Source organism: Camelina sativa, chromosome 12 (assembly GCF_000633955.1).
Source record: "Camelina sativa cultivar DH55 chromosome 12, Cs, whole genome shotgun sequence".
Taxonomy (NCBI): domain Eukaryota; kingdom Viridiplantae; phylum Streptophyta; class Magnoliopsida; order Brassicales; family Brassicaceae; genus Camelina; species Camelina sativa.
The window spans coordinates 20,264,198-20,286,482 of NC_025696.1; the positions used below are offsets into that span (position 1 = coordinate 20,264,198).

Sequence of the window (22,285 nt, forward strand, 5' to 3'; positions counted from 1 at the left end):
AAGTTTGATTATTGCCGATTTTTGTTTCCTTCATTATGATGAAGTCCCTTTTAAATTTTCATGTTTTTGTCGTTGCAGGGCATATTTTGCGGTGCAGGACGTCTCTTGGTTTACCTTGGATATGTTATTCTCCGTAACGCTGAGAGCAGACAAGACTGACTTGCCGTACTAGTTAGGTGCGGTCAATCGTGACCGGCTTACCCTGTGGATGCTGCAAGAATTGCGAGAGTGTGCGAGTCGGGGTCTTCGGCTTACTCACTCTGCTCCCTGCAAGCTTTTTGTGAGTCTAGGCTCGGCTTATAAATCTTTACCAAAGTAAGGACGTGGATTATTTCACCACTACACCCATGCGGAGCGCTTGCGAGTATGGAATTGGCTTTTATTTTTTACTGAAGTAAAGTATGGATTATTTCACCATTACATTCATGCGGAACGTAGAACTGTGCGCCAGGCCATTCGTAGTTCATATTGCTCGTTGGGAGGCTTAGTAATAGTAACGTTTGAGGTTGGCGGAGTTCTACGATCTCGGGACTGGGGTGTCATTTATCACGAGTAGTCTATAGACGCCTGGTTTGACGATCTTGGAGATTAAGAATGGACCCTCCCAATGCGCCCCGAGTTTTCCAGCGTTCTTCTCTCTTGTATTCTCGTAGACTTTGCGGAGGACGAGATCACCCTCGGCAAAGTAGCGAGACTTGAATTTCCGATTGTAATACTTTGTTGCAGCTTGTTGGTAGTTCTGGATGCGTAGTAACACTTGATCGCGCTCTTACTCGACGAAAGGAGTCTGTCACATAGCATTTTGTCGTTCAGCTCTGGATTGTGAACAAGCATTTATCGTCGGAAAGTCAGGATTCCCACTTCGGATGGAGTGAGTGCCTCCATGCCGTATGCGAGTGAGAACAGGGTTCATCCAGTGGATGTGAGCTTATAACAGGATTTTCACCCAGGGTATCAATTCTCTATGCAGTTGTAGTACAAATGGTTATCAATCCAAATGGTTGTTATGCTAGAAGATAAGATACAATCAGAACTATGCAAGTCAAGCCAAGCAATAGTTGGGTTTGATCTAACAATCCTAAAATAAACAAAAGAAAGCAAATAAACAAGAACCACACGACCTAAGCACTCGATGCAAGCATTCGAGTACAGGATCGGATGGGGTGATCGAGTAAACAAGATAGGCAAGAACAGCTCGAAGGTATACTCGAAGCAGGTGATTGTGTACTGTTCGGGTAAGGGATCGAGTTATGAATAAAATGTAAACAATCTAAATTCGAAAGCTCCTAAGGATGGGGTAATCGACTCCTAAGTGTTCTGACCAATATGGATGTCCTACATGCCTCAAGCAAATATTCCCTAGACAATTAATCTCTAAAATCTTGTTAAAACACTCTCTTGATAGAAGCAATCAACATTGATCACTCCCCTACCCAACTCTCATTGGAGAAACATGATCAAGCAGGCAATACAAACCGATTCATTATTGTCAATAAACCCCTTACTCATCTAATCTCTTAGGCTAAGTGAGTAAATCTCTAGCATTGATTGATTCAAGCATTTCATCTACACCTCTCGATGGTAAAACACCTTAGATCTAATCTCAACCTCTCGGTCTGCTGATAGCATTAAGAACACCAATCTAGAAGAGAATTTATAAAACACAAATATCAAAGCTAAGACATCCGAACCGATCAAGAACACAAAATCATCTATCCCATCCCTAGAAACTTTGTTTCACTACTCAGATCTCATTGCAGAAAAAACAAGAGCATAGATAAAAGAAAATTGCATTATATTAAAAATAGAGTAGAGTGGAAGAGTATATAATCGAAAAAGCAAAAGGAAATGAAATTATATCCTAACAAAGTGTAAAAAGAGTTTTGAGTCGCTCAATTTCTCTCCCAGAAGCTCTCTCTCTCTGTTCTGAGGGTCTGCGGCGTGCTAGGGCGAGAGGAAGAAGAGGGGGGTTTATATATGGAAACTCATTAACCCTAGCTTCCCAGTCCTGCCCAAGGCTTTGCTCGATGGGGTGCACGAGGATGAGCTCGGGTTACTCTTTGGGTAGGCTCTCGGATTGTTCTTTCTATTCTTAGATCCTCCTCGATCGGGTTGGTGTTCAGACTGTTCTTCCTGCTCCATACCTCCTTCGGGTACATGCTCGGATTCGACCTTGTTCCTCCCCATTTTTGTCACTTAAGCACCTGTTTTCATCCAAAATATGCAAATGCAAGAATGCAACACCCTAAATGGCCTAAATATGGATTCCTACAGTAAATGACCTCAAAGTGCTAAGGATAGGGTAAAAAAAATGCAAAATATGGACAAAAAGGATGCTTAAAACATGTAAATTAGAGTGTTATCAGACCCCCAAACTTAAATCTTGCTATTCCTCTAGCAAGGAAGTAGGAGGGTGCCGTTTTAAAATGGGACTCATAACCTTTGGAGCTAAGCGAAGGATTCAAGCTATAGTCCTTAATGATAGTTTAATGGTGCTAAGATCAATCAACATACTGACAAATATTTTTCTATGCTTATCACAATGCATCGATTTAGTTCAACCTCCAACTAACAGCAAGGACTTGCAATTCCAAAGAACATCTCTTCCACATTCATTAAAGTGTTTGGCGAATTCTTGCAAATGGAAGCTGAATCAAGCTCAATCGGTTTCAAGGGTAAGGCTTTTTTGGTAAGGTGGCTTCAAACAATTTTTTTGGGTGGTTTTCTCTCAAAAGAAGGAATGCTAGACAGTTGTGAAAACTATCTAAGATTGAGAACAATTTGGGCATACAAATCTTAACTCTTGATAATCTACCATTTTCTCATTCATCTCTTTTTTTTTTAATCAAACCCCCTAGAACAAAACTACCCACAACCTTGATTTTAACTCTTTTTTTTTTTGTAATCCCTAAGGTCTGAACTTTAAGGCGGAGGGAAAGTACCTGAGTGGTCACCCGGATGTGTGCTCGGAGGTGGCATCGGATAGGGTATCGTGTACCCCATCGGATTATGCATCAGATAGGCATTCGAGTGGCTTCTTCGCGATCTATCTGGTCTGGTGACATCCTCCTCTGCTTGGGGCTCGTAGGAGGATGCCCTGTGAGGCTTTGGAGGTGCTAATCCTCAGATTCCTCCCAATGGTCCGCTTCTTCCCGTCCATGCGGATGCATAAGCCGAAGTGGGAGCTGAGGCACAGCTTGCCTTGTCTTGCAGCTCTTTGATCTGTCCTCCCATTACCTTCACTGAGCCAGTGAGGTCTTTTACCTTCTTGTCTAGGAACTTGATCATCATTTTCAGCCAGTCGATCCTCTTGTGAGCTTCCTTCATCCCAACAGGTTGTTTTTGGGAGCAAACATACTCCTAAAAATCATACTCATCCGAGTTGTCTCCCTGTTCTTGCCCAGCTTGCTCTCCCTCAGTTTTGGATTCCTCCTTCAGATTGTACAGCTCCTCCAAAGGTGGGTGTGAAGTTTATGTTGTCCCTTAACCGGACTTTGGTGCACACGACGTTGGGTAGGATCATTTGGGTGGCCCCGGCAGTTGAAAGCTAAACTCGAGATCAATAGGGTTAGTTCCCAAAAATCTCAAAACACTCGAGTTTTAGAGAGAGAAGAAGTAAGATGAAAGAAGTTTAAAAGTTTTTAGGACTTATCGGTTTTGTCTTGGGGAAGAGAAAGTCCTCTTTAAATAGAAGTGGCTGCCTCTAGGGTTTTCAACTTGGGCTNAGGCTTTGGAGGTGCTAATCCTCAGATTCCTCCCAATGGTCCGCTTCTTCCCGTCCATGCGGATGCATAAGCCGAAGTGGGAGCTGAGGCACAGCTTGCCTTGTCTTGCAGCTCTTTGATCTGTCCTCCCATTACCTTCACTGAGCCAGTGAGGTCTTTTACCTTCTTGTCTAGGAACTTGATCATCATTTTCAGCCAGTCGATCCTCTTGTGAGCTTCCTTCATCCCAACAGGTTGTTTTTGGGAGCAAACATACTCCTAAAAATCATACTCATCCGAGTTGTCTCCCTGTTCTTGCCCAGCTTGCTCTCCCTCAGTTTTGGATTCCTCCTTCAGATTGTACAGCTCCTCCAAAGGTGGGTGTGAAGTTTATGTTGTCCCTTAACCGGACTTTGGTGCACACGACGTTGGGTAGGATCATTTGGGTGGCCCCGGCAGTTGAAAGCTAAACTCGAGATCAATAGGGTTAGTTCCCAAAAATCTCAAAACACTCGAGTTTTAGAGAGAGAAGAAGTAAGATGAAAGAAGTTTAAAAGTTTTTTGGACTTATCAGTTTTTTCTTGGGGAAGAGAGAGTCCTCTTTAAATAGAAGTGGCTGCCTCTAGGGTTTTCAACTTGGGCTTCGCCGAGAGTGAGCTTGGGGCTGTGGAATTCGGACTCCACTCGCCACTCGATGGGGAACACGACCAAACGCGTCGGGTATGTATTCAGGTACAGCCTCGGGTTCCCCAAAATTTCTCTTTCTTCTCTTTTTTCTTATTTTTATTATTATTATTATTTTTTTAATTTTTAGAAGAAATGTGTAAAATCGAAAATAATGCAAAGTAAACAAATAAATAAATTAAAAGAAAAAAAAATAATAAAAAATATACCTTTGGGACTTCCTCCCAAGTGAGCTTGTTTTAAGTCACTAAGATTGACTCTTCATGCTCTTTAAGCTTGGTATTTAGGAAGGAGAGGTTCTGGAATCCTCTCCACTGTAGCAGGCTGATTCAATGGATTCTCCAAATCTTGTCCGGGTTCCACAGCAAATGTAGTGTTGACTTCTTCAAGTTGGTTGACTTTTCTCTGCTTTGTCTTAGTGGAAAAAACTTGACCATCAATGGTTGGCCTTTTAATCCTTTTCTTGACATCAAATTCCATCTTGAAATGCTCTACATTCTCAATTCTGATCTTGCCTTGTTTCACCTCAATCATTGCGCCTACTGTTGCCAAGAATAGTCTCCCTAGGATCAGTGGATCATCTGGTTCCTTATCCATGTCAAGGATCATAAAATCAGTAGGGACTTCCACTCTTCCTATCCTGAGAGGCAAATTTTCCAGGATCCCAATCGGATGTTTGATTGTTCTATCAGCTGGAACCAAATACATACTACTCGGTTTAAAACTGCTGAAACCCATCTTGTTGGTAATTGACAGTGGCATGATGCTGACTGAAGCTCCCAGATCACACAAGCAATTTTTGAAAATCTGAAGTCTTATCGAGCATGGCAAAGTAAAAGAGCCAGGATCCTCCAATTTCTCCTCGATTCGCAGCTCAGGGTCTAAGCACACTCCACTCCTGAGAATTTCATACCCAATCTCCTTGACAGCTTCCTTAACCTCAATCTCCAGCTGAGCTGTCTCCTTGATGTTTCCTCTCGAAGTTCGTGTGGTGGCAAGAGCTTAGGAGGTGGAACCTTTCGCTTGGTCATACGCTCTGCAAGCGCCTCTAATTGGATGTCAAGAGCAGCATTGAACTTTTCCTCTACTTCCCCTTCTGCTGCTTCAAGAAATTAAGGTTGGTCTGCCATCTGAACATCTACTCGATGTATCATCCGATCACCACCATCGGGTGTGTCATCGGGTTCAACCTCGGGTAGTTCTACAGATTGTGATTTTCGACCCGGTGCTCGATCATTGACTCGATCAGTCTCCTCGGGTAAAGGCTTGGGTTCTTACTCGGATATGTAGTACTTGGCCTCATTTATCCTATAGTGATCCATAGTCTCCCCATCTTGAACATCACTGTCCTGAGTGAGGTAGTCGTCATAATCATCATCAAGGAAAATGGCTTGGGCAGTGGCATAATCCTTTGGGTTCCGAACAACTTTGCCTGGAAGCTGGTTGATCTTTGGAGTTGGTTGGTTGTTGTGGTGGCCCTCGAGGTATCTCAGCTTGGTGTTGAGAGAGTCATACTTAACAGTCAAGTCGTTGTATCCAGAATCGATCTTGTTTCTCATCTCGGCAAACGTTTGACATTGTCCAGCCGATGCTTGACTTTGTATCATTTGTTGAACCAGTCCGCGTAGATCAGCTTCTTGGGATTGGTTCTGCGGGCCTTGATGTGGTTGGAATCCAGGTGGTGGAATTGGTTGGTAGTTTCCAGAGTACTGCTGCTTAGGAGCATAGCCTTGATTGTATTGAATAAAAGCCTTTTGCTGACCTTGGTTCCCTTGGACTCCTGATGGGTAGACTTGGTCTTGGGGATTAGCAACGTTGGGGTTACGGTTGGACAAGTTCGGGTTTCGTTTGTAGTTGTTGTACCCTTTGTTGTAACCTCCTTGGTTGTTGATGTAGTTTACATCCTCTAGCTGAGCATTCTCCCCATCTTGTTGCAGAAACTGCTCTTCCTCTGAGATGGCATGGACATGCTGCTGCTGGCTTAGGAGCTTATCCAACTTGTCACTGAGGGCTTTTATGTCCCTCTTGTACTTGGCATCTTCTTCTCCAGTAGATCGTATTCCTCATTGTAATGCCCATCAGATTGAGCTAAGTTCTCAACGAGATCCCAGCCTTCATCGACATCCTTGTTGAGGAAGTTAACATTGCTTGCGGTGTCCAGCAACATCCGTATTTTTGGGACTACTCCTCGATATAGTGTACTTAGCAATGAAGCATTGATGAATCCATGATGAGGGCATCTGGTGGTGTATCCCTTGAAATGTTCCCAAGCTTCACTGAACGTCTCATTGTTTTTCTGAACAAAGCTGGAAATGTCATTTCGCAGCCTTGCGGTTCAGGAGTTGGAGAAGAATTTGACTATAAATGCCTTCTTGCATGCTTCCCAAGTGGTGATGGACTCCTTGGGGAGTGATTTCTCCCAGATGTGTGCTTTGTCTCCCAAAGAGAATGGGAAAAGCCGGAGCTTGAATCCATCTTCACTAACTCCATTTATCTTGGTGAGGCTACAGAGCCTATCAAACTCATCCAAATGGTCCAATAGGTCCTCCATTGGCAATCCGTGAAACTTGTTGCTCCATATCATCTGGATGAGACTACTCTTGATCTCAAAGCTGTTGTTTTGTATAGCAGGTGGTACAATGCCATGTCTTTGAGTGTGAGTAGATGGAGCATCTCCTGCTCCTATGTTGGTACGTGCTTGAGGAGCTGGTGGACCATTCTGATTATTCATCTCCTCCTCAATCGTTGGTGTTTGTGGTTGCTGGACTTGTTGTGGACGTAGTAGCCTAGGTCTGTCGATGTTGTCTATGTAAGGACTCAAGTGTTGCCTACCTTTGGATCGTGTTTGCATGCACAAACAGTTCACCGAGTGAGTACACGAGGGTTAACTCGATCCAAGTGATCGAGTGACGGGTCGGGTGGGTACTCGGGTTTGTACCTGAAATGCAAAACAAGCAAACACGAATGTAAACAAGTCAGTACCAAACCAAAATGGAAGATAGAACTTGATCTAGCAAGTGCTGAAATCCTAAACGTAGCAAATGAAATTCAACTAAATGGCAACGACGCCAAATTGATAACATGATTTTCACCCATGGTATCAATTCCCTATGCAGTTGTAGTACAAAGGGTTATCAATCCAAATGGTTGTTATGATAGCAGATAAGATACAATCAAAACTATGAAAGTCCAGCCAAGCAATAGTTGGGTTTGATCTAACAATCCTAAAATAAACAAAAGAAAGCAAATAAACAAGAACCATACGACCTGAGCATTCGATGCAAGCATTCGAGTACAGGATCGGGTAGGGTGATCGAGTAAACAAGATAGGCAAGAACATCTCGAAGGTATACTCGAAGTAGGTGATCGTGTACCTGTTCGGGTAAGGGATCGAGTTATGAATAAAATGTAAACAATCTAAATACGAAAGCTCCTAAGGATGGGGTAATCGACTCCTAAATGTTCCTGACCAATATGGATGTCCTACATGCCTCAAGCAAATATTCCCTCGATAATGAATCTCTAAAATCTTGTTAAAACACTCTCGTGGTAGAAACAATCAACCTTGATCACTCCCCTACCCAACTCTCGTTGGAGAAACATGATCAAGCAGGCAATACAAACCGATTCATTATTGTCAATAAACCCCTTACTCATCTAATCTCTTAGGCTAAGTGAGTAAATCTCTAGCATTGATTGATTCATGCATTTCATCTATACCTCTCGATGGTAAAACACCTTAGATCTAATCTCAACATCTCGGTCTGTTGATAGCATTATGAAAACCAATCTAGAAGGTAATTTATAAAACACAAATTTCAAAGCTAAGACATCCGAACCGATCAAGAACACAAAATCATCTATCCCATCCCTAGAAACCCATTAACCCTAGCTTCCCAGTCCTGCCCGAGGGTCTGCTCGATGGGGTGCACAAGGATTAGCTCGGTTTACTCTTCAGGTAGGCTCTCGGATTGTTCTTTCTGTTCTTAGATCCTCCTCGATCGAGTTGGTGTTTGGACTGTTCTTCCTGCTCCATAGCTCCTTCAGGTACATGCTCGGATTCGACCTTGTTCCGCCCCATTTTTGGCTCTTATGCACCTGTTTTCATCTAAAATATGCAAATGCAAGAACACAACACCCTAAATGTGGATTCCTACAGTAAATGACCTAAAAGTACTAAGGTTAGGGTAAAAACAATGCAAAATATGGACAAAAAGGGATGCTTAAAACATGTAAATTAGAGAGTTATCATGCGCGGTGAAGTTCGGTGAGACCATAGGACGCCGTCGAGTTCGTCGGCCCATAGACCCTTCTTCGCGTCGAGGCGTTTCTTGAGTTACTCAGGCGTATCCGCGAGCCGGCTCAGAATCCTTCAAACCAAAGGGAAATAAATTGGGGGCTGTTGTCGCATACGATCTCGTATGGAAGTCCATGCCTGCATATGATGTTTTTCCAAACGAAGTTCTGGACTTCGTTGGCTTCAAGCGTGGCATATGAATCCGCTTTGACCCACTTGGTAAAATAATCTGTCATGATCAGGAGATACTTCTTTTGATTAGACGGAGTTAACGGACCAACGATATTCATCGCCCATCGCATGAAAGGGTAAGGTGGTGACGTTGTTCGCAGAAGTTCAGTCGGAGAATGGATGAATGGTGAGTGGCGTTGACACTTTTCGCACTTGGCTGCGAATGCGGTACAGTCAGTGACCATGGTTGGCTAGAAATGTCCATTGCGACGGATTCGAAGTGCTAGAGCACGCTCGCCTGAGTAGTTGCCGTCAGCACCTTCGTGGACTTCACGCATCATGTCGTTGACGTCCATTGTGTCGACGCAGATGAGAAGAGCACCGTTTGGATCCCAACGAAATAGATTGCCGTCTAACATTGTGTATTGTGCGCACTTAGCGCGCAATCTTCTAGTTTCCCACTTATCCTTTGGACTTATTCCGTCAGCTATGTATTGGATGACTTCCGCTTGCCAATCTTCGTTAGAGGGAGTAGCAGGGGCTGCTGAGTTAGGTGCTGTTACTGCTGGGGCTGGGGTGGCTGCTGGTGCCACAGGGGCTGCTGTTGAGGCTGCTAATATGTTGCTCGGGCTTGCTGATGTGTGTGTTGAGGGTGCGGCTTCAAAAAATGTGGTTGGAGCGGGTGGCAACAAGTTGACGTTGATACTTGGTTGATCAATTACTCTCGACTGGTATGACTCTTCGGAGATCGGGATCGGAAGTTGAAGCGAGCGTCGGCTGGAGCATTGTCACTTAGGGGAATCTTGACGAGCTCAAAGGACTAAAACTTCTGAGATAAGTCGCGCACGACCTAGAGGTAGGCGTCCATACGCTCGTGTCTTGTTGCATAATCTCCACTGAACTGATGCGTGACAAGCTGAGAATTGCAGTAAGCTTGGATCTTCTTGACCCCAATTCCGTGCGCGAGACGCAATCAAGCGATTAGTGCTTCATACTCAGCGTCGTTGTTTGAAGCGGAAAAGGCAAGACAGAACGAGTGCTCCAATACCTCTCCAGTTGGCGAGTTTAGATGTACTCCTGCTCCTAATCCCAGTTTTGATGACGCGCCATCTACGTGAAGTGTCCATATCTCGGGTTGAGGGGAGTCAGCTTCTAGTTCGGGGGAGAGTTTAACGAGGAAGTCCGCGAGAACCTGTGGTTTGGCGCAAGTGCAGTTTTTGTACTCGATGTTGTACTCGCTCAATTCTACTGCCCACTTCGCCAGGCGGCCTGATTGACTTGGGCTGTGAAGGATTGTTCGCAGTGGCTGATTTGTGAGGAGTTCAACAGTGTGAGATTGGCAGTAGGGGCGGAGCTTGCGAGCTGAGATTACGACTGGGTATGCGAGCTTCTCAAGAGTCAGATACCGGAGTTCGGCGCCATCGAGAGTCTTGCTCACGTAGAAGATAGGATGTTGCTCTCCTCGATCTTCTCTGACGAGTACGCCACTTACAGCCGAACAAGAGATGGCGAAGTAGAGATACAAAGTTTCTCCTTGCTCAGGTTTGGCTAGGACTGGTGGAGATGATAGGTAATCTTTCAGTTGCTTGAATGCCAGTTCGCACTTCTCATCCCAATCACAACGTTTATTTCCGCGAAGGAGCTAGTAAAATGGTAAGCACTTGTCCGTTTAGCGAGATATGAAGCGATTCAGCGCGGCAATGCTCCCAGTAATGCTCCCAGCGCGGCGATTCAGCGCGGCAATGCTCCCAGTAAAGCATTGTACCTCGCGGGTGTTTCTTGGAGATGGAAGGTTGATGATCGCCGAAATCTACTTTGGATTTGCTTCTATACCGCGTTTCGTAACTAGGCATCCCAAGTGACGCCAAACGTGCATTTCGCCGGTTTCAGTTTCATGTTGTACTTGTTGTGTATCTCAAAACACTGCTACATATGTGCAACATGATCGGCGGCCTGAGCTGAATTGATGATCATATCATCAATGTATACTTCCATTGTCCTCCCAAGTTGACAAGCGAACATCCGGTTCATTAGGCGCTGATATGTTGCCCCTGCGTTCTTTAATCCAAAGGGCATGACTTTGTAACAGAATGTGCCTTGTTCAGTAATAAATGCGGTATTCTCTCGGTCATCCTTGTGCATCATTATCTAGTTGTGGCTTCGACGAGCTGGTCAATGCGTGGAAGAAGAAAACTATCCTTCGGACAGGCTTTGTTGAGATTAGTGAAGTCAACGCACAATCTCCAATTGCGAAGTTGATGCATTGCATCATGCTGCCGACGTAGATTGGGAGTGTTATGGTTCCGACAGTCATAATGGTGTCTCCGTCAAATTCTTTCAGAGGCTGCATTTCATGGACCTTATTGTGTAGATCAATCTCCATTTGGATCAGTACATCCTTGAATATCACATTCACCGAGCTCCTCGTGTCAATGAGATTTCTTGTCACCGAGCTTTCCTCAATCACCATTTCTATGACAAGCGGGTCGTTGTTCGGACTTGCGTTTTGTGCATCCTCGTCAGTAATGGTAATAGGATCGGAGGGTTGTGTGAACTTGTTGCTATTGGCGGGCCAGCTGCACTTTATTTCTGCTTCGCGGCAGTAAGCTTTGATTGACCGAACAGAGTCGCGGCATGTTGACAAGCCGCCCATGATAATGTGTATCCTTCAGGGAGGAGCCGGTGGGTCATCGCGTTCTACCGCATCATGGTTTCGTTAAGGGGGAGGAGGTAGGCGAGCGATTTCCCGTGCTCGGTCATTTTGTGCTGCAGCTTCTTCTTCGCGCCACCTGTCATGTTGCTGCTCGTCTTCTAGACACTACGGGGTTTCTTTGTGTGTGTTAACCTTTCTCCGTTCTCGTTCCACATCAATGTCACCTCTCTTGTACTTGTGAAGAAAAGCAATTGAAATGTCTTGCACTCTTCCGTGGAATGTCTGCAAAGTTTGTGGAATTCGCAGTAGCCACGTTTGCCTTTGTAGCTAGGACCATCGGACTCACGATAGTACTTATTCCAAGGCTTGCCCTGCTGTTGCTCTTTTCCATCGATAGCGAACATCATCGCTTTCCTTCCTTTTTCACCTCGAGCCTAATCCCGGTTGTAATGCTGGCGTGGCTCGTAGTACTCGTCTACAACTTTGCCTTTGGAGCTTGGGACCTTTTCGGGCACTTTTTCGACCAACTTCGGTTGATCCGGGTTCCTTTTATCGTTGTCTTCCTCGACTTCAATGTATCGGTTCGAACGTGCAAGTACTTCGCCTAAACTTGTGACGGGCAAGATTGTTAGGTCATCCTTGAATCTAGTGCCACGAGCGAGCGCGTTTTTCAACGCACCGATGGCGGAATCATCACTTATGGCGAGTTGGGATACGACACCCTTAAACTTTTCCATGAAAGTCCGTAATGGCTCGTTAGGCTTCTGATACATTATCCACAGATCGGTATTCGACGCAGGCACGCGCATGAAGCACTGGTGATGCTGAAGGAATGCACTTGTTAATGCTTCGTATCCATCGATCGAGTTGGCTTCAAGTCTGGAAAACCAATTCAGCGCCTCTCCGGATAGAATCTCGACGAACAGCTGACAGCTTCCTGCATCTTCTTCCTTAGGTGCGAAATACGACCGATTGATGTGGGGCTTCCCTTTGAATCGTACGGAGTTGGCCTGTTCTTGTTGTTGTCTGGGTTGTGCCTGACTGTAACTCCTTAGACCCTTGCAGTGAACGGTGAGCGTCGCGCTTCCGCCAGCATAGTTTCTAGCTCTGGTGCTGCACTCGTTGCTCAGTGCATTTGGGACGTAATCCTCTTCAGCTGAGCTTGCAGCTGCTGAAGTTCTTGCTGTAGGGCGCAATTTTCAGCGTTCTCGTATTGATTCGGCCCAACACATTGATCCGCGAGCATCTGGTTGGTCCGGAAATGTACCCTCGCCTGCTCGCCATTAGGTCCAACGATGATCGACGAGAGTCGGGGCCTTCCATTAGCATGGTGCTCAGCGCACGGAATGGCAGCGGCGTTGTGCGTAACTCGTGGAGTGTTGTGCCCAGCTTGCGGAGTGTTGTGCTCAGCTCCTAGAGTGTGTGGCGCCTCTGCGTCTTCATTTTGTTCGTGTCGAGGCTCAGATTGTCGCCTATGACGCCTTGCGTGGTCACTTTGTCCCTGAGATGCTATTTGCACTGCTTGACCGCTCATCCGGTCCAGGGTTCTTCGTACGGCTTCATCGAGCGCAGCTTGGTTGATAGTAACACGTGCAGATGTGTGATGAGGTTGAGTGATAGGCGTAGTGCCTATAGCTTCGCGGTTATTCGGAGTGTTGCCAGCGGCTACAGGATCAGGAGGGATAGTGTAAGACCCCGACCCTAAAATCCCATACATCGCCGTACAGGCCAATAAAAATTTATTAGGGCCTATAAAATTCCTACTCGTTCTTTTAACAATATGCAACAACGGATATGTAAAACAGATGATATAACTTAAAAATACGTATTCATTAATTTAGAAATTCAAATTATCCTTAACAAATCATTCTTAACACCATGCATGGTACCAATACAATCATTAGAATAACACCCATAATTAAACTACCCAAGCCATCATCCTCTTCCTCCCTTGCCTCCGTCACACGAGCTTGTCAGGCACTAAAATCCTGATCACCGTACCTTTCTTTTCCTGCGTCCATAAAAAAGGAGGCGTAGGCAAACAAATTTGCTTAGTGGAGCGGTCATCCCGTCTCACTAGGCTCAGGTCAACAATCTCAATCCGACACAAGGTATATTCCAATCAAGTCACGCAAGTCAAACAATTCACATAGGATAGTTGCCTAAGTCGTTTAGACCAACCACCATTCATATTGCAATAGAACACATTAACCATTAACCAAGACAAGCAATTTGACGAGATTAAATAAACCACGGGTCAAGAGAATCAACCATGGAACTCGGCACAGTCACGCACTCACCTTCGGTTTCGATCTACGGTGTTAATTTCTAGGTTTCTATGCCCAATTCTGATCCCCGCCTCTACACGGACAGATCAACATCGTTAACCACCGATGTATGAACCATAAACTATCGACGGATCAAGGTGGTAGAAGACTTACAGTTCTTCTCTCGATCTAGACTTAGGGAATTCTCGATCAAGCTCTATGGAAACTCTTCTCTCTCTCTTGCGGCGGCTAAAAGGTCTTATGCAAATTCTAGAGAATTTCTCTATGGGTTTCTATCCTTTATATATGGTCGACTAAACTGCCTCGAGTTCCCTCAAAACGATAAGCCTTATCGCCCCTTAACTTCCCATATATTTCGCATCTATCCTTATCCGACCAACTTTGCCTTTTCCGCGAGTTTCCATTTTTCTCGGGTTTCCTTTTTTGTGAGTCGTCTTAAATCTCCGCAAGATTACCGATTCTTCCCTCCCCCCGGGCTATCCATCGGTCCATAGTCTAATAGATCCATCCTTGTCCATCGGCCCGATCCATCGTTCATCGATGCGACCATTTCCAAATAGTCCTACTTCACTATCACTCTCACTATCACTATCACTATCACTAGGACTTTCACTCCCATTTCCACTCGGACTGTCACTTAGACTAAATACCGAAATCTTCCATTTTCATCCAGAAACTTACATGCCTGCATCATCTACAATGTAAGCCAAGGATTCCTTTTTCTTCAGTTCAAACATATGTTCACTACTTCGGTAGTCTCGAACTCTCCATTTTCCTTTCGATTACCCATCATCCATCGAACTCATGGCCATTGTCCTTTCTGACCCATGGTTCGTCCTACATACGTCCAACGTACGTCTTGATATCGTCCGACATCGTCCAATTCTCGTCCCGAGGTCTGTACAAAGTACGTCCTAATTCTTCCGGATACGTCCTGATCCTTCCGGATACGTCCTGATTCTTCTGGATACGTCCTGATCTTTCCGGATACGTCCTGATTCTTCCGGATACGTCCTGATCCTTCCGGATAAGTCCTGATCCTTCCGGATACGTCCTGGTTCTTCCGGATACGCGGATATACCATTTCATGTACCGCGTACATACCATCTCATGTACCGCTGGTACCAGGGAAATGGGTCGTTACATTTCTCCCCTACTTAGGACTGATTCGTCCTTGAATCTTTGCTCTCCTTCCGAGGAACTTCCCTCTTATCGAACCATTTCTTGAAATTCATTCTCATAACTTTTTCCGGTTCCCAAATTGCTTTTTTTTAAAGCGCAGTTAATACGAGAATAATTGCTCTTTTCTCTCTAATTGCCAAGATTTTGGATCCAGAGCTCTGATAATGACATCTAGTATTTATATTAGGCCATCAATCTAGGGCTCCTTCTGTGACTTCCACAAATGACGATTTTACCTCTATAGCCAGATAGACCAAATCTATAACTATAGAGCTTTATCTTTTAAAAAATCTTATATTTGGCCCTTTTAAAATATTGGGTAAACCCCATATCCCAACATTGGAGTCAAAAGATCAACAAGGCAAATTCGAGCATTTTGTTGAAGATTGAAAGTTGCACTAATGAACCATCATTATAGCTTGGACTTTTTTGGTTAGCAACCTGCAACTCTTCCATGATACGTGGCATAAGAGAATCAAAGCTAAACAATCGCCTTTCTTACTTCAAAATCTAAAAAAAGAAAAGGTTAAAAATTAAAATGGTTATATTTATTTAAAGTATCATATGAAATATTAAAAAACGTGAAAGAATATTATTTACAACTAGAACTAGGGAATTTTTGAATTAACCGAACTAAGTGGTTTTTAATACAAAATAATTTATGAAAATAAAACTATTTTTTAGTATATGAAAAATATTAATCTCTATCAAAAATATTTTTAAAATGTAATAAAATATTGGAAAAATCATCTTTCAAACACACAAAAATATAACAAAATTATCTTGAAAACTTGAAATCTGGTATTTCATTCCTTTGTCTAGGCAAAACAATGAAGTATAAAAAGAAAGAAATGATTGTTTCTAGGTAATAAAATATCTTAAGAAGAAGATATTTTTGGAGTAGTAATATCGTACGACTTTAATTTAGTAAAAGAATAGTCTCACTCTCATGTCACCATGTCGACACCTCAATAAGAGTTACAAAATAATTTCACATTACTTTTATCATATGATTATTCACGACCCCAAAAAGAATTATTATTTTTAGTTACGAAACGATATCATAAGGCTATATACTTTTTCGTATTTTATTTTCTTTGTTAGGTGGACTTCCAATTATGCAGCCTAGAAATCTGAGGTTGGTGAAGTACCCCCAATTAAAAAAGTCCTCCTCTATTAATCTACCCACATGGAAAAATTCTCCAAAACGTGATTATACACTTATTATATGTACATACTCTCACACTCTCACTTCTAATATTTTATAGTACTTATCGTTTAATTTTCTAAATTGAGTTAACGTTACAATGTTGAATTTTCGTTAACTGAGTAACTTTTTTTTTTTGGGGAAAACTGAGTTATTCATTCACCTGAAAAAGGACAATTTTTCTAAATTCATTATTTTATGTATACTTTTTTTTTGTTATGTATAGAAAATGAAAATGGAAAAATGTTTGTGAGCTATTTGAAGTATATGCCAACACATGACCACATATATAAACAATATAAATATCCTGTTAATTACGTGAATTATTATCATTATATAAGGACATCTATAAATAAACATAGGTAATGTGTATAATACCATAAACATTAAATTTTGGCCGGCATACGACATTGACCAGCGTTAACTAGTGTTGACTAGAAAAAATATTCATTTTTTTTCTTAAAAATAATATTTTTTTTGTTTTCATATATTTTTTATAAATAAATAAAAAATATAAAATGATTTTTGTAATTTACAAAAACAAAATATAACAACAAAAAATATAAGAAAATTATGTACCAAAAAAATCAAATGACAAACAAAATTTGTGGTATATCTAGTAACTAATTTTGTTAATACATAAAATATACCAAAAATAATATAATAAAACTATAGCACCAAAATTTTATGTGTAGTAGATTTTTTTATAAAACTATAACAAATATATACCTTTCCGTTTTAAAAATTATTTTTTTGTTTTGTATTTTCAAAGATGCGGGTTTTAAATATATATATATATATATATTTTTTACATATTTATAAGATTATGTCATTTGAAATATATCCAAGGCATTGCCAACTATTTCTTTTTTTTAATAGATCAACTTTTGATTTTACAAAATCAACTTTTGTTTTTTAACTATCTTCTTGATATATGTCTTTCATGTAAATAAATAGAATTTTTATTATTTTCTTCCTTTGTTTTTCTTATTAAAAACAAATAAATAGTTGGTAATGTCTTGGATATATTTCAAATGACATAATCTTATAAATAAGTAAAAAGTTAAAAAAAATATTTAAAACCCCCACCTTTAAAAATACAAAATAAAAAAAATGATTTTTAAAAGGAAAAGGTATATATTTGTTATAGTTTTATGAAACAATCTACTACACATAAAATTTTGGTGGTTTAGTTTTATTATATTATTTTTGGTATATTTTCTGTATTAACAAAATTAGTTACTAGATATTACAAATTTGGTTTGTCATATAATTTTTATTTTTTTTGGTATATAATTTTCTTGTATTTTTTTTGTTGTATAACTTTTTGTTGTTATTTTGTTTTTGTAAGGAAATTATACAAATTATTTAATCTTTTTATTTATTTATCAAAACTACATTAAAACAAAAAAATATTATTAAGAAAAAAGAAAAAAAACATTTTTTTGAATATTTTTTCTGGTCAATGCTGGTCAATACTGGTCAATGTCGATTATTAGTTAAAGCCAGATTCTGGCCAAAATTTAATGTTTATGGTGTTGTACACATAACCTATATTTATTTATAGATATATTTATGTGATAACAATAGTTCACGCAGTTAACAGAACATCTATATATTGTTTGTACGTGTGGTTATGTGTTTGTGTATACTACTTCAGTAGCGTAGCTGGCAATAATTTTTTGAATGAAAATCTTGGTCACATCACATGTTGACCTCAGATCTGCCACTACCACGAGGCACTACGCTGCTATCTAATGACCACAAAACCAAATCTCAAACATACAAAACCAAATCTCAAACATGCAAAGACGAATTTGACCCTCACCGACTCACATACATACAAAACTACCAACTCTCCTCCCCCAACCCGGGCCCATATCACCATGTTATATGCCATTTTCTATGTATAACAAACATTAACTACATGTTTATATTCCAAAGACGAAACAATGAAATAATAATCAGCAAACAGTGTTTATATATACCATAACAACTCCATCGTGTAGTGCGTACTTCCTATGTCGTCAGAAAAAAGGTTCCGAAGAGATGCTACCAACTACTACTACTAACCCACAAATTACTTGTTCACCAAAATGTGTGTTTAATGGCTCGTTTGATATAAATTTGGTGATAGCCAATATAAGAAACAAACTTAAATTAGCGAATAACAATTAACAACAAAAATATTGTCTACTAAATGATACTTCCTCTCTCTAATAGTTTAACGTTTAGAAATTTTCACACATATTAAAACAGAAAAATCTAATTAATCTATTTATTTAATTTTCTTTTAATTGTTTGAATCTGTATTTTTTTTTCTCTAATAGTTTAATGTTTAAGACTTTTCACACATATTAAGACAGAGAAATCTAATTAATCTATTTATTTATTTTTCTTTTGATTGTTTAAATCTGTATTTTTTTTTTCTTTTTTTTCACATCTCTCCTCTTTCTCACTTGAGTAAAAAAATTAAAAAAAAAAAAAAGAAAATTTTTTTTTTTGAGAAATTCAATCTTTTAGAAACAAAGAAAATACCCTAAAACATCAAACTATACCGTTATAACAACTTGTACATATTTCATTTGCCACTTATATCGTTAACAAGAATATGCGAGTAAAATTTGCTTATTGACTATTTTGGCTATAAGTAAACATGAGATTTAAAGGGAATTTAGTTCGTCACTGTTTATAGGTGTGTCTTCAAATTTTTGAAGCTATTACCGTTTATAGGTGGATATCCACTACGTAGAGAGCAACTGCGAGAAGTTTTTTTTTTAAAATTTTAAACCTACATAACAAATATTTCAGAAAATAATAAAAATCATGCTCTTGATATTCAGTAAGATTATGACATTCTAATTTCTAAGCTAATGAAGCTATAAATACAAAAATACTTCTTGAGAAGATTACATAGATAAAGTTATCACTAACTGGTTGCGGTTTCTTTGAAACAGAAGTTGTAGCCAATGTGTTATATGGACTAATAACATATACATAAGACTGCAAAACAGTAACGACCCAAAATTGTTGCAATATTCACAACCAGGCTAATAATTTCGTGGTAGACAATGTTGAAACGTTGGTTAAGTGGCTTTGCATCAAAATATCAATTCATAAGATCTAATTTAACACGCCAACCATATTGGGAAAGAGATGTAACGATCATTTGAAACCATAAGAGTTTTCAGTTTCTTGTCAAAAACGTAATTAAAACACTGGGCTGAATCAATTCCATGGGCCCTCAAAGCCTTTTTCACTATGTTTTATTTCAATTTTAATTTCACTTTTCTGAATTATAAACATTTTTTTTTTCTTTTTGTGACTTAATAATAAAAAATTTAAATATTTGTAAATTTTTCTACAAACAAATTTGAAAAAAATAATCTGAGAGTGAGATTTACCCAAAACAACCTTAAATGCACTCAGGTATTAAGTAGTTATCTAATCATGATTAATTAAGGGAAAGGTACTAGTAAGAGGGTAAAACAGTCAAAACAGATCCGCTTGTTTCTCCTACCACACACACACCTAACCAACCAACACCAAAATTAGCAAAAGAAGGTCAAATCCGTAATTTAATCCACTTTCTTCTCCTCTTTTAAACCCAACCGCCTCTCTTCCCACTTCCCTCACTCTCTCAATCTCAGATCTCTCTCTCTCTCTCTCTCTCAATCTCAGATCCATCGTTCCAACAACACATCCAAAGGATGGAACCAGTCTCTTCATGGGGAAACACCCCTCTCACCACCGTAGATCCAGAGATCCACGACCTGATCGAGAAGGAGAAGCGTCGTCAATGTAGAGGAATCGAACTCATCGCCTCCGAGAATTTCACTTCCTTCGCCGTCATCGAAGCTCTCGGAAGCGCCTTAACCAACAAATACTCCGAAGGCATGCCTGGTAACCGTTACTACGGAGGTAACGAGTTCATCGATCAGATCGAGAACCTTTGCCGTTCGCGAGCTCTCGAAGCTTTCCACTGCGATCCGGAGAAATGGGGCGTTAACGTTCAGCCTTACTCTGGATCTCCGGCGAATTTCGCCGCCTACACCGCTCTGCTCCAGCCTCACGATCGTATCATGGGGCTTGATCTGCCTTCAGGTGGTCATTTGACTCATGGTTACTATACATCTGGTGGTAAGAAGATCTCTGCGACTTCGATCTACTTTGAGAGTCTTCCCTACAAGGTTAATTTCACCACTGGTTACATTGACTACGATAAGCTTGAAGAGAAGGCGTTGGATTTCAGGCCTAAGTTGCTCATCTGTGGTGGTAGTGCGTATCCCAGGGATTGGGATTACGCTAGATTGAGAGCTATTGCTGATAAGGTTGGAGCTCTTTTGCTCTGTGATATGGCTCACATCAGTGGTCTCGTTGCTGCTCAGGTATATTATAAGCCTATTCTCTTTTGTATTGATCTAGTGTTTCATATACCTTATCTTATTGTTTGATCTGGTTTTGTTAAGCGTTTTGAATGGTCTAGAACGAAGATCTGGATTTGTGGAACTCTGACATCAAACTCAATTACACATATTTCATATCTGTTTACAATTTAGCGATCTGTCTCGTCTCATATCTGTGTGCATTCATGTTTCAAGTCTTGTGTTTTCAGGGTGTATTATCAAATGAGGTTATTCCTAAGAAAGAATCATATCACATTGTTTTAGTCGTTTTATTTTACTTGTGTGTTCCATGTAGTTTCTCGTTGTTTCTTTTTCTCAACTCGCATGTGTAAGTGAATATACCAATGGGAAATCTTCAATTCTATTCAGTAACTAAAACCAACCGGATAAAGTGGTGTGAGTACACTAATGTTAGTTGCCAAGATTGTTTTTTTTTTTTTTGCATTCACCGACAGAACTGATTGAGTTTTGATCATGTTTACAGGAAGCTGCAAACCCGTTTGAGTACTGTGACGTTGTGACAACCACAACCCACAAGAGTTTGAGGGGTCCAAGGGCTGGTATGATCTTCTACAGGAAGGGTCCAAAACCAGCCAAGAAGGGTCAACCCGAGGGTGCAGTCTATGACTTTGAGGACAAAATCAACTTTGCTGTATTCCCTGCACTTCAAGGTGGTCCCCACAATCACCAGATCGGTGCTCTAGCTGTTGCGTTGAAGCAGGCCAACACTCCTGGTTTCAAGGTGTATGCAAAACAGGTGAAAGCCAATGCTGTTGCCCTTGGAAACTACCTGATGAGCAAGGGATACCAGATTGTGACCAATGGAACTGAGAACCATCTTGTTCTCTGGGATCTTCGCCCTCTTGGATTGACCGGTGAGTGAATAATATTTCAAAGAAAAGAAAACCACCTTTGTGACCCTATGTTATATATGGAACTAGTCCTGATGTTTTATATGAATCTGCTTTTGCTAGGTAACAAGGTTGAGAAGCTCTGCGATCTGTGCAGCATTACATTGAACAAGAATGCAGTATTTGGAGACAGTAGTGCTCTTGCTCCTGGAGGTGTAAGAATCGGTAAGACGGAGTTCTGAACTGTTCATGACTATAGCCAGCCATTGAATCTCATTGTTGGCTCTCGCTAACATAGAAATATGTGTGTTTTTGTAGGTACACCCGCTATGACCTCAAGAGGATTGGTGGAGAAGGACTTTGAGCAGATAGGAGAATTCCTGAGCCGTGCAGTGACATTGACATTGGACATCCAGAAGCAGTTCGGTAAGTTGTTGAAGGACTTCAACAAGGGTTTGGTGGACAACAAAGATCTCGAGCAGCTCAAGGCTGACGTTGAGAAGTTCTCGGCCTCTTATGAGATGCCTGGATTCCTCATGTCTGAGATGAAGTACAAGGAGTAGAGATCTCTCTCTTGATCTAAGAGTAATCTTCTGTTACCTACCATATATATAAAATGCTTTTGTAGGATCGCCTAATTGGAATTTTAAAGGCGAAGAAATGAAGAAACAAATAGTAAAAAAAAAAAAAAAGGTTTTTCTTGAGTTATCTTTAATGTTTTTTTGTCTTCTTTTCAAAATTGTTGTATTTTGTTGGCTTTCTTAATAATAATATCAGCGAGTTTTCTCTTTTCCCCGGTTCAGCTTTAAAATATGTTTATATTTTGTTTTTGANTGCAATAT

The 22,285-nt window shown here is 40.8% G+C and overlaps 1 protein-coding gene across 1 annotated transcript; it reads left to right on the forward strand.

Annotated features, from left to right (window-relative positions):
• LOC104719068 (serine hydroxymethyltransferase 4) lies at positions 1,916–22,158 on the forward strand. The gene is made up of 5 exons (XM_010451845.1): positions 1,916–1,923; positions 19,837–20,574; positions 21,077–21,467; positions 21,567–21,668; positions 21,762–22,158. The coding sequence occupies exons 2-5, from the start codon at positions 19,897–19,899 to the stop codon at positions 22,004–22,006; spliced, it is 1,416 nt and encodes a 471-aa protein (XP_010450147.1). The 5' UTR covers positions 1,916–1,923; positions 19,837–19,896; the 3' UTR covers positions 22,007–22,158.

Coding starts and splice junctions, on each gene's coding strand:
- LOC104719068 (XM_010451845.1), top strand. CDS start 19,897: ATGGAACCAGTCTCTTCATGGGGAAACACCCCTCTCACCACCGTAGAT. Junction 20,575..21,076: donor GTGGTCTCGTTGCTGCTCAG/GTATATTATAAG, acceptor TCATGTTTACAG/GAAGCTGCAAACCCGTTTGA. Junction 21,468..21,566: donor TCGCCCTCTTGGATTGACCG/GTGAGTGAATAA, acceptor TGCTTTTGCTAG/GTAACAAGGTTGAGAAGCTC.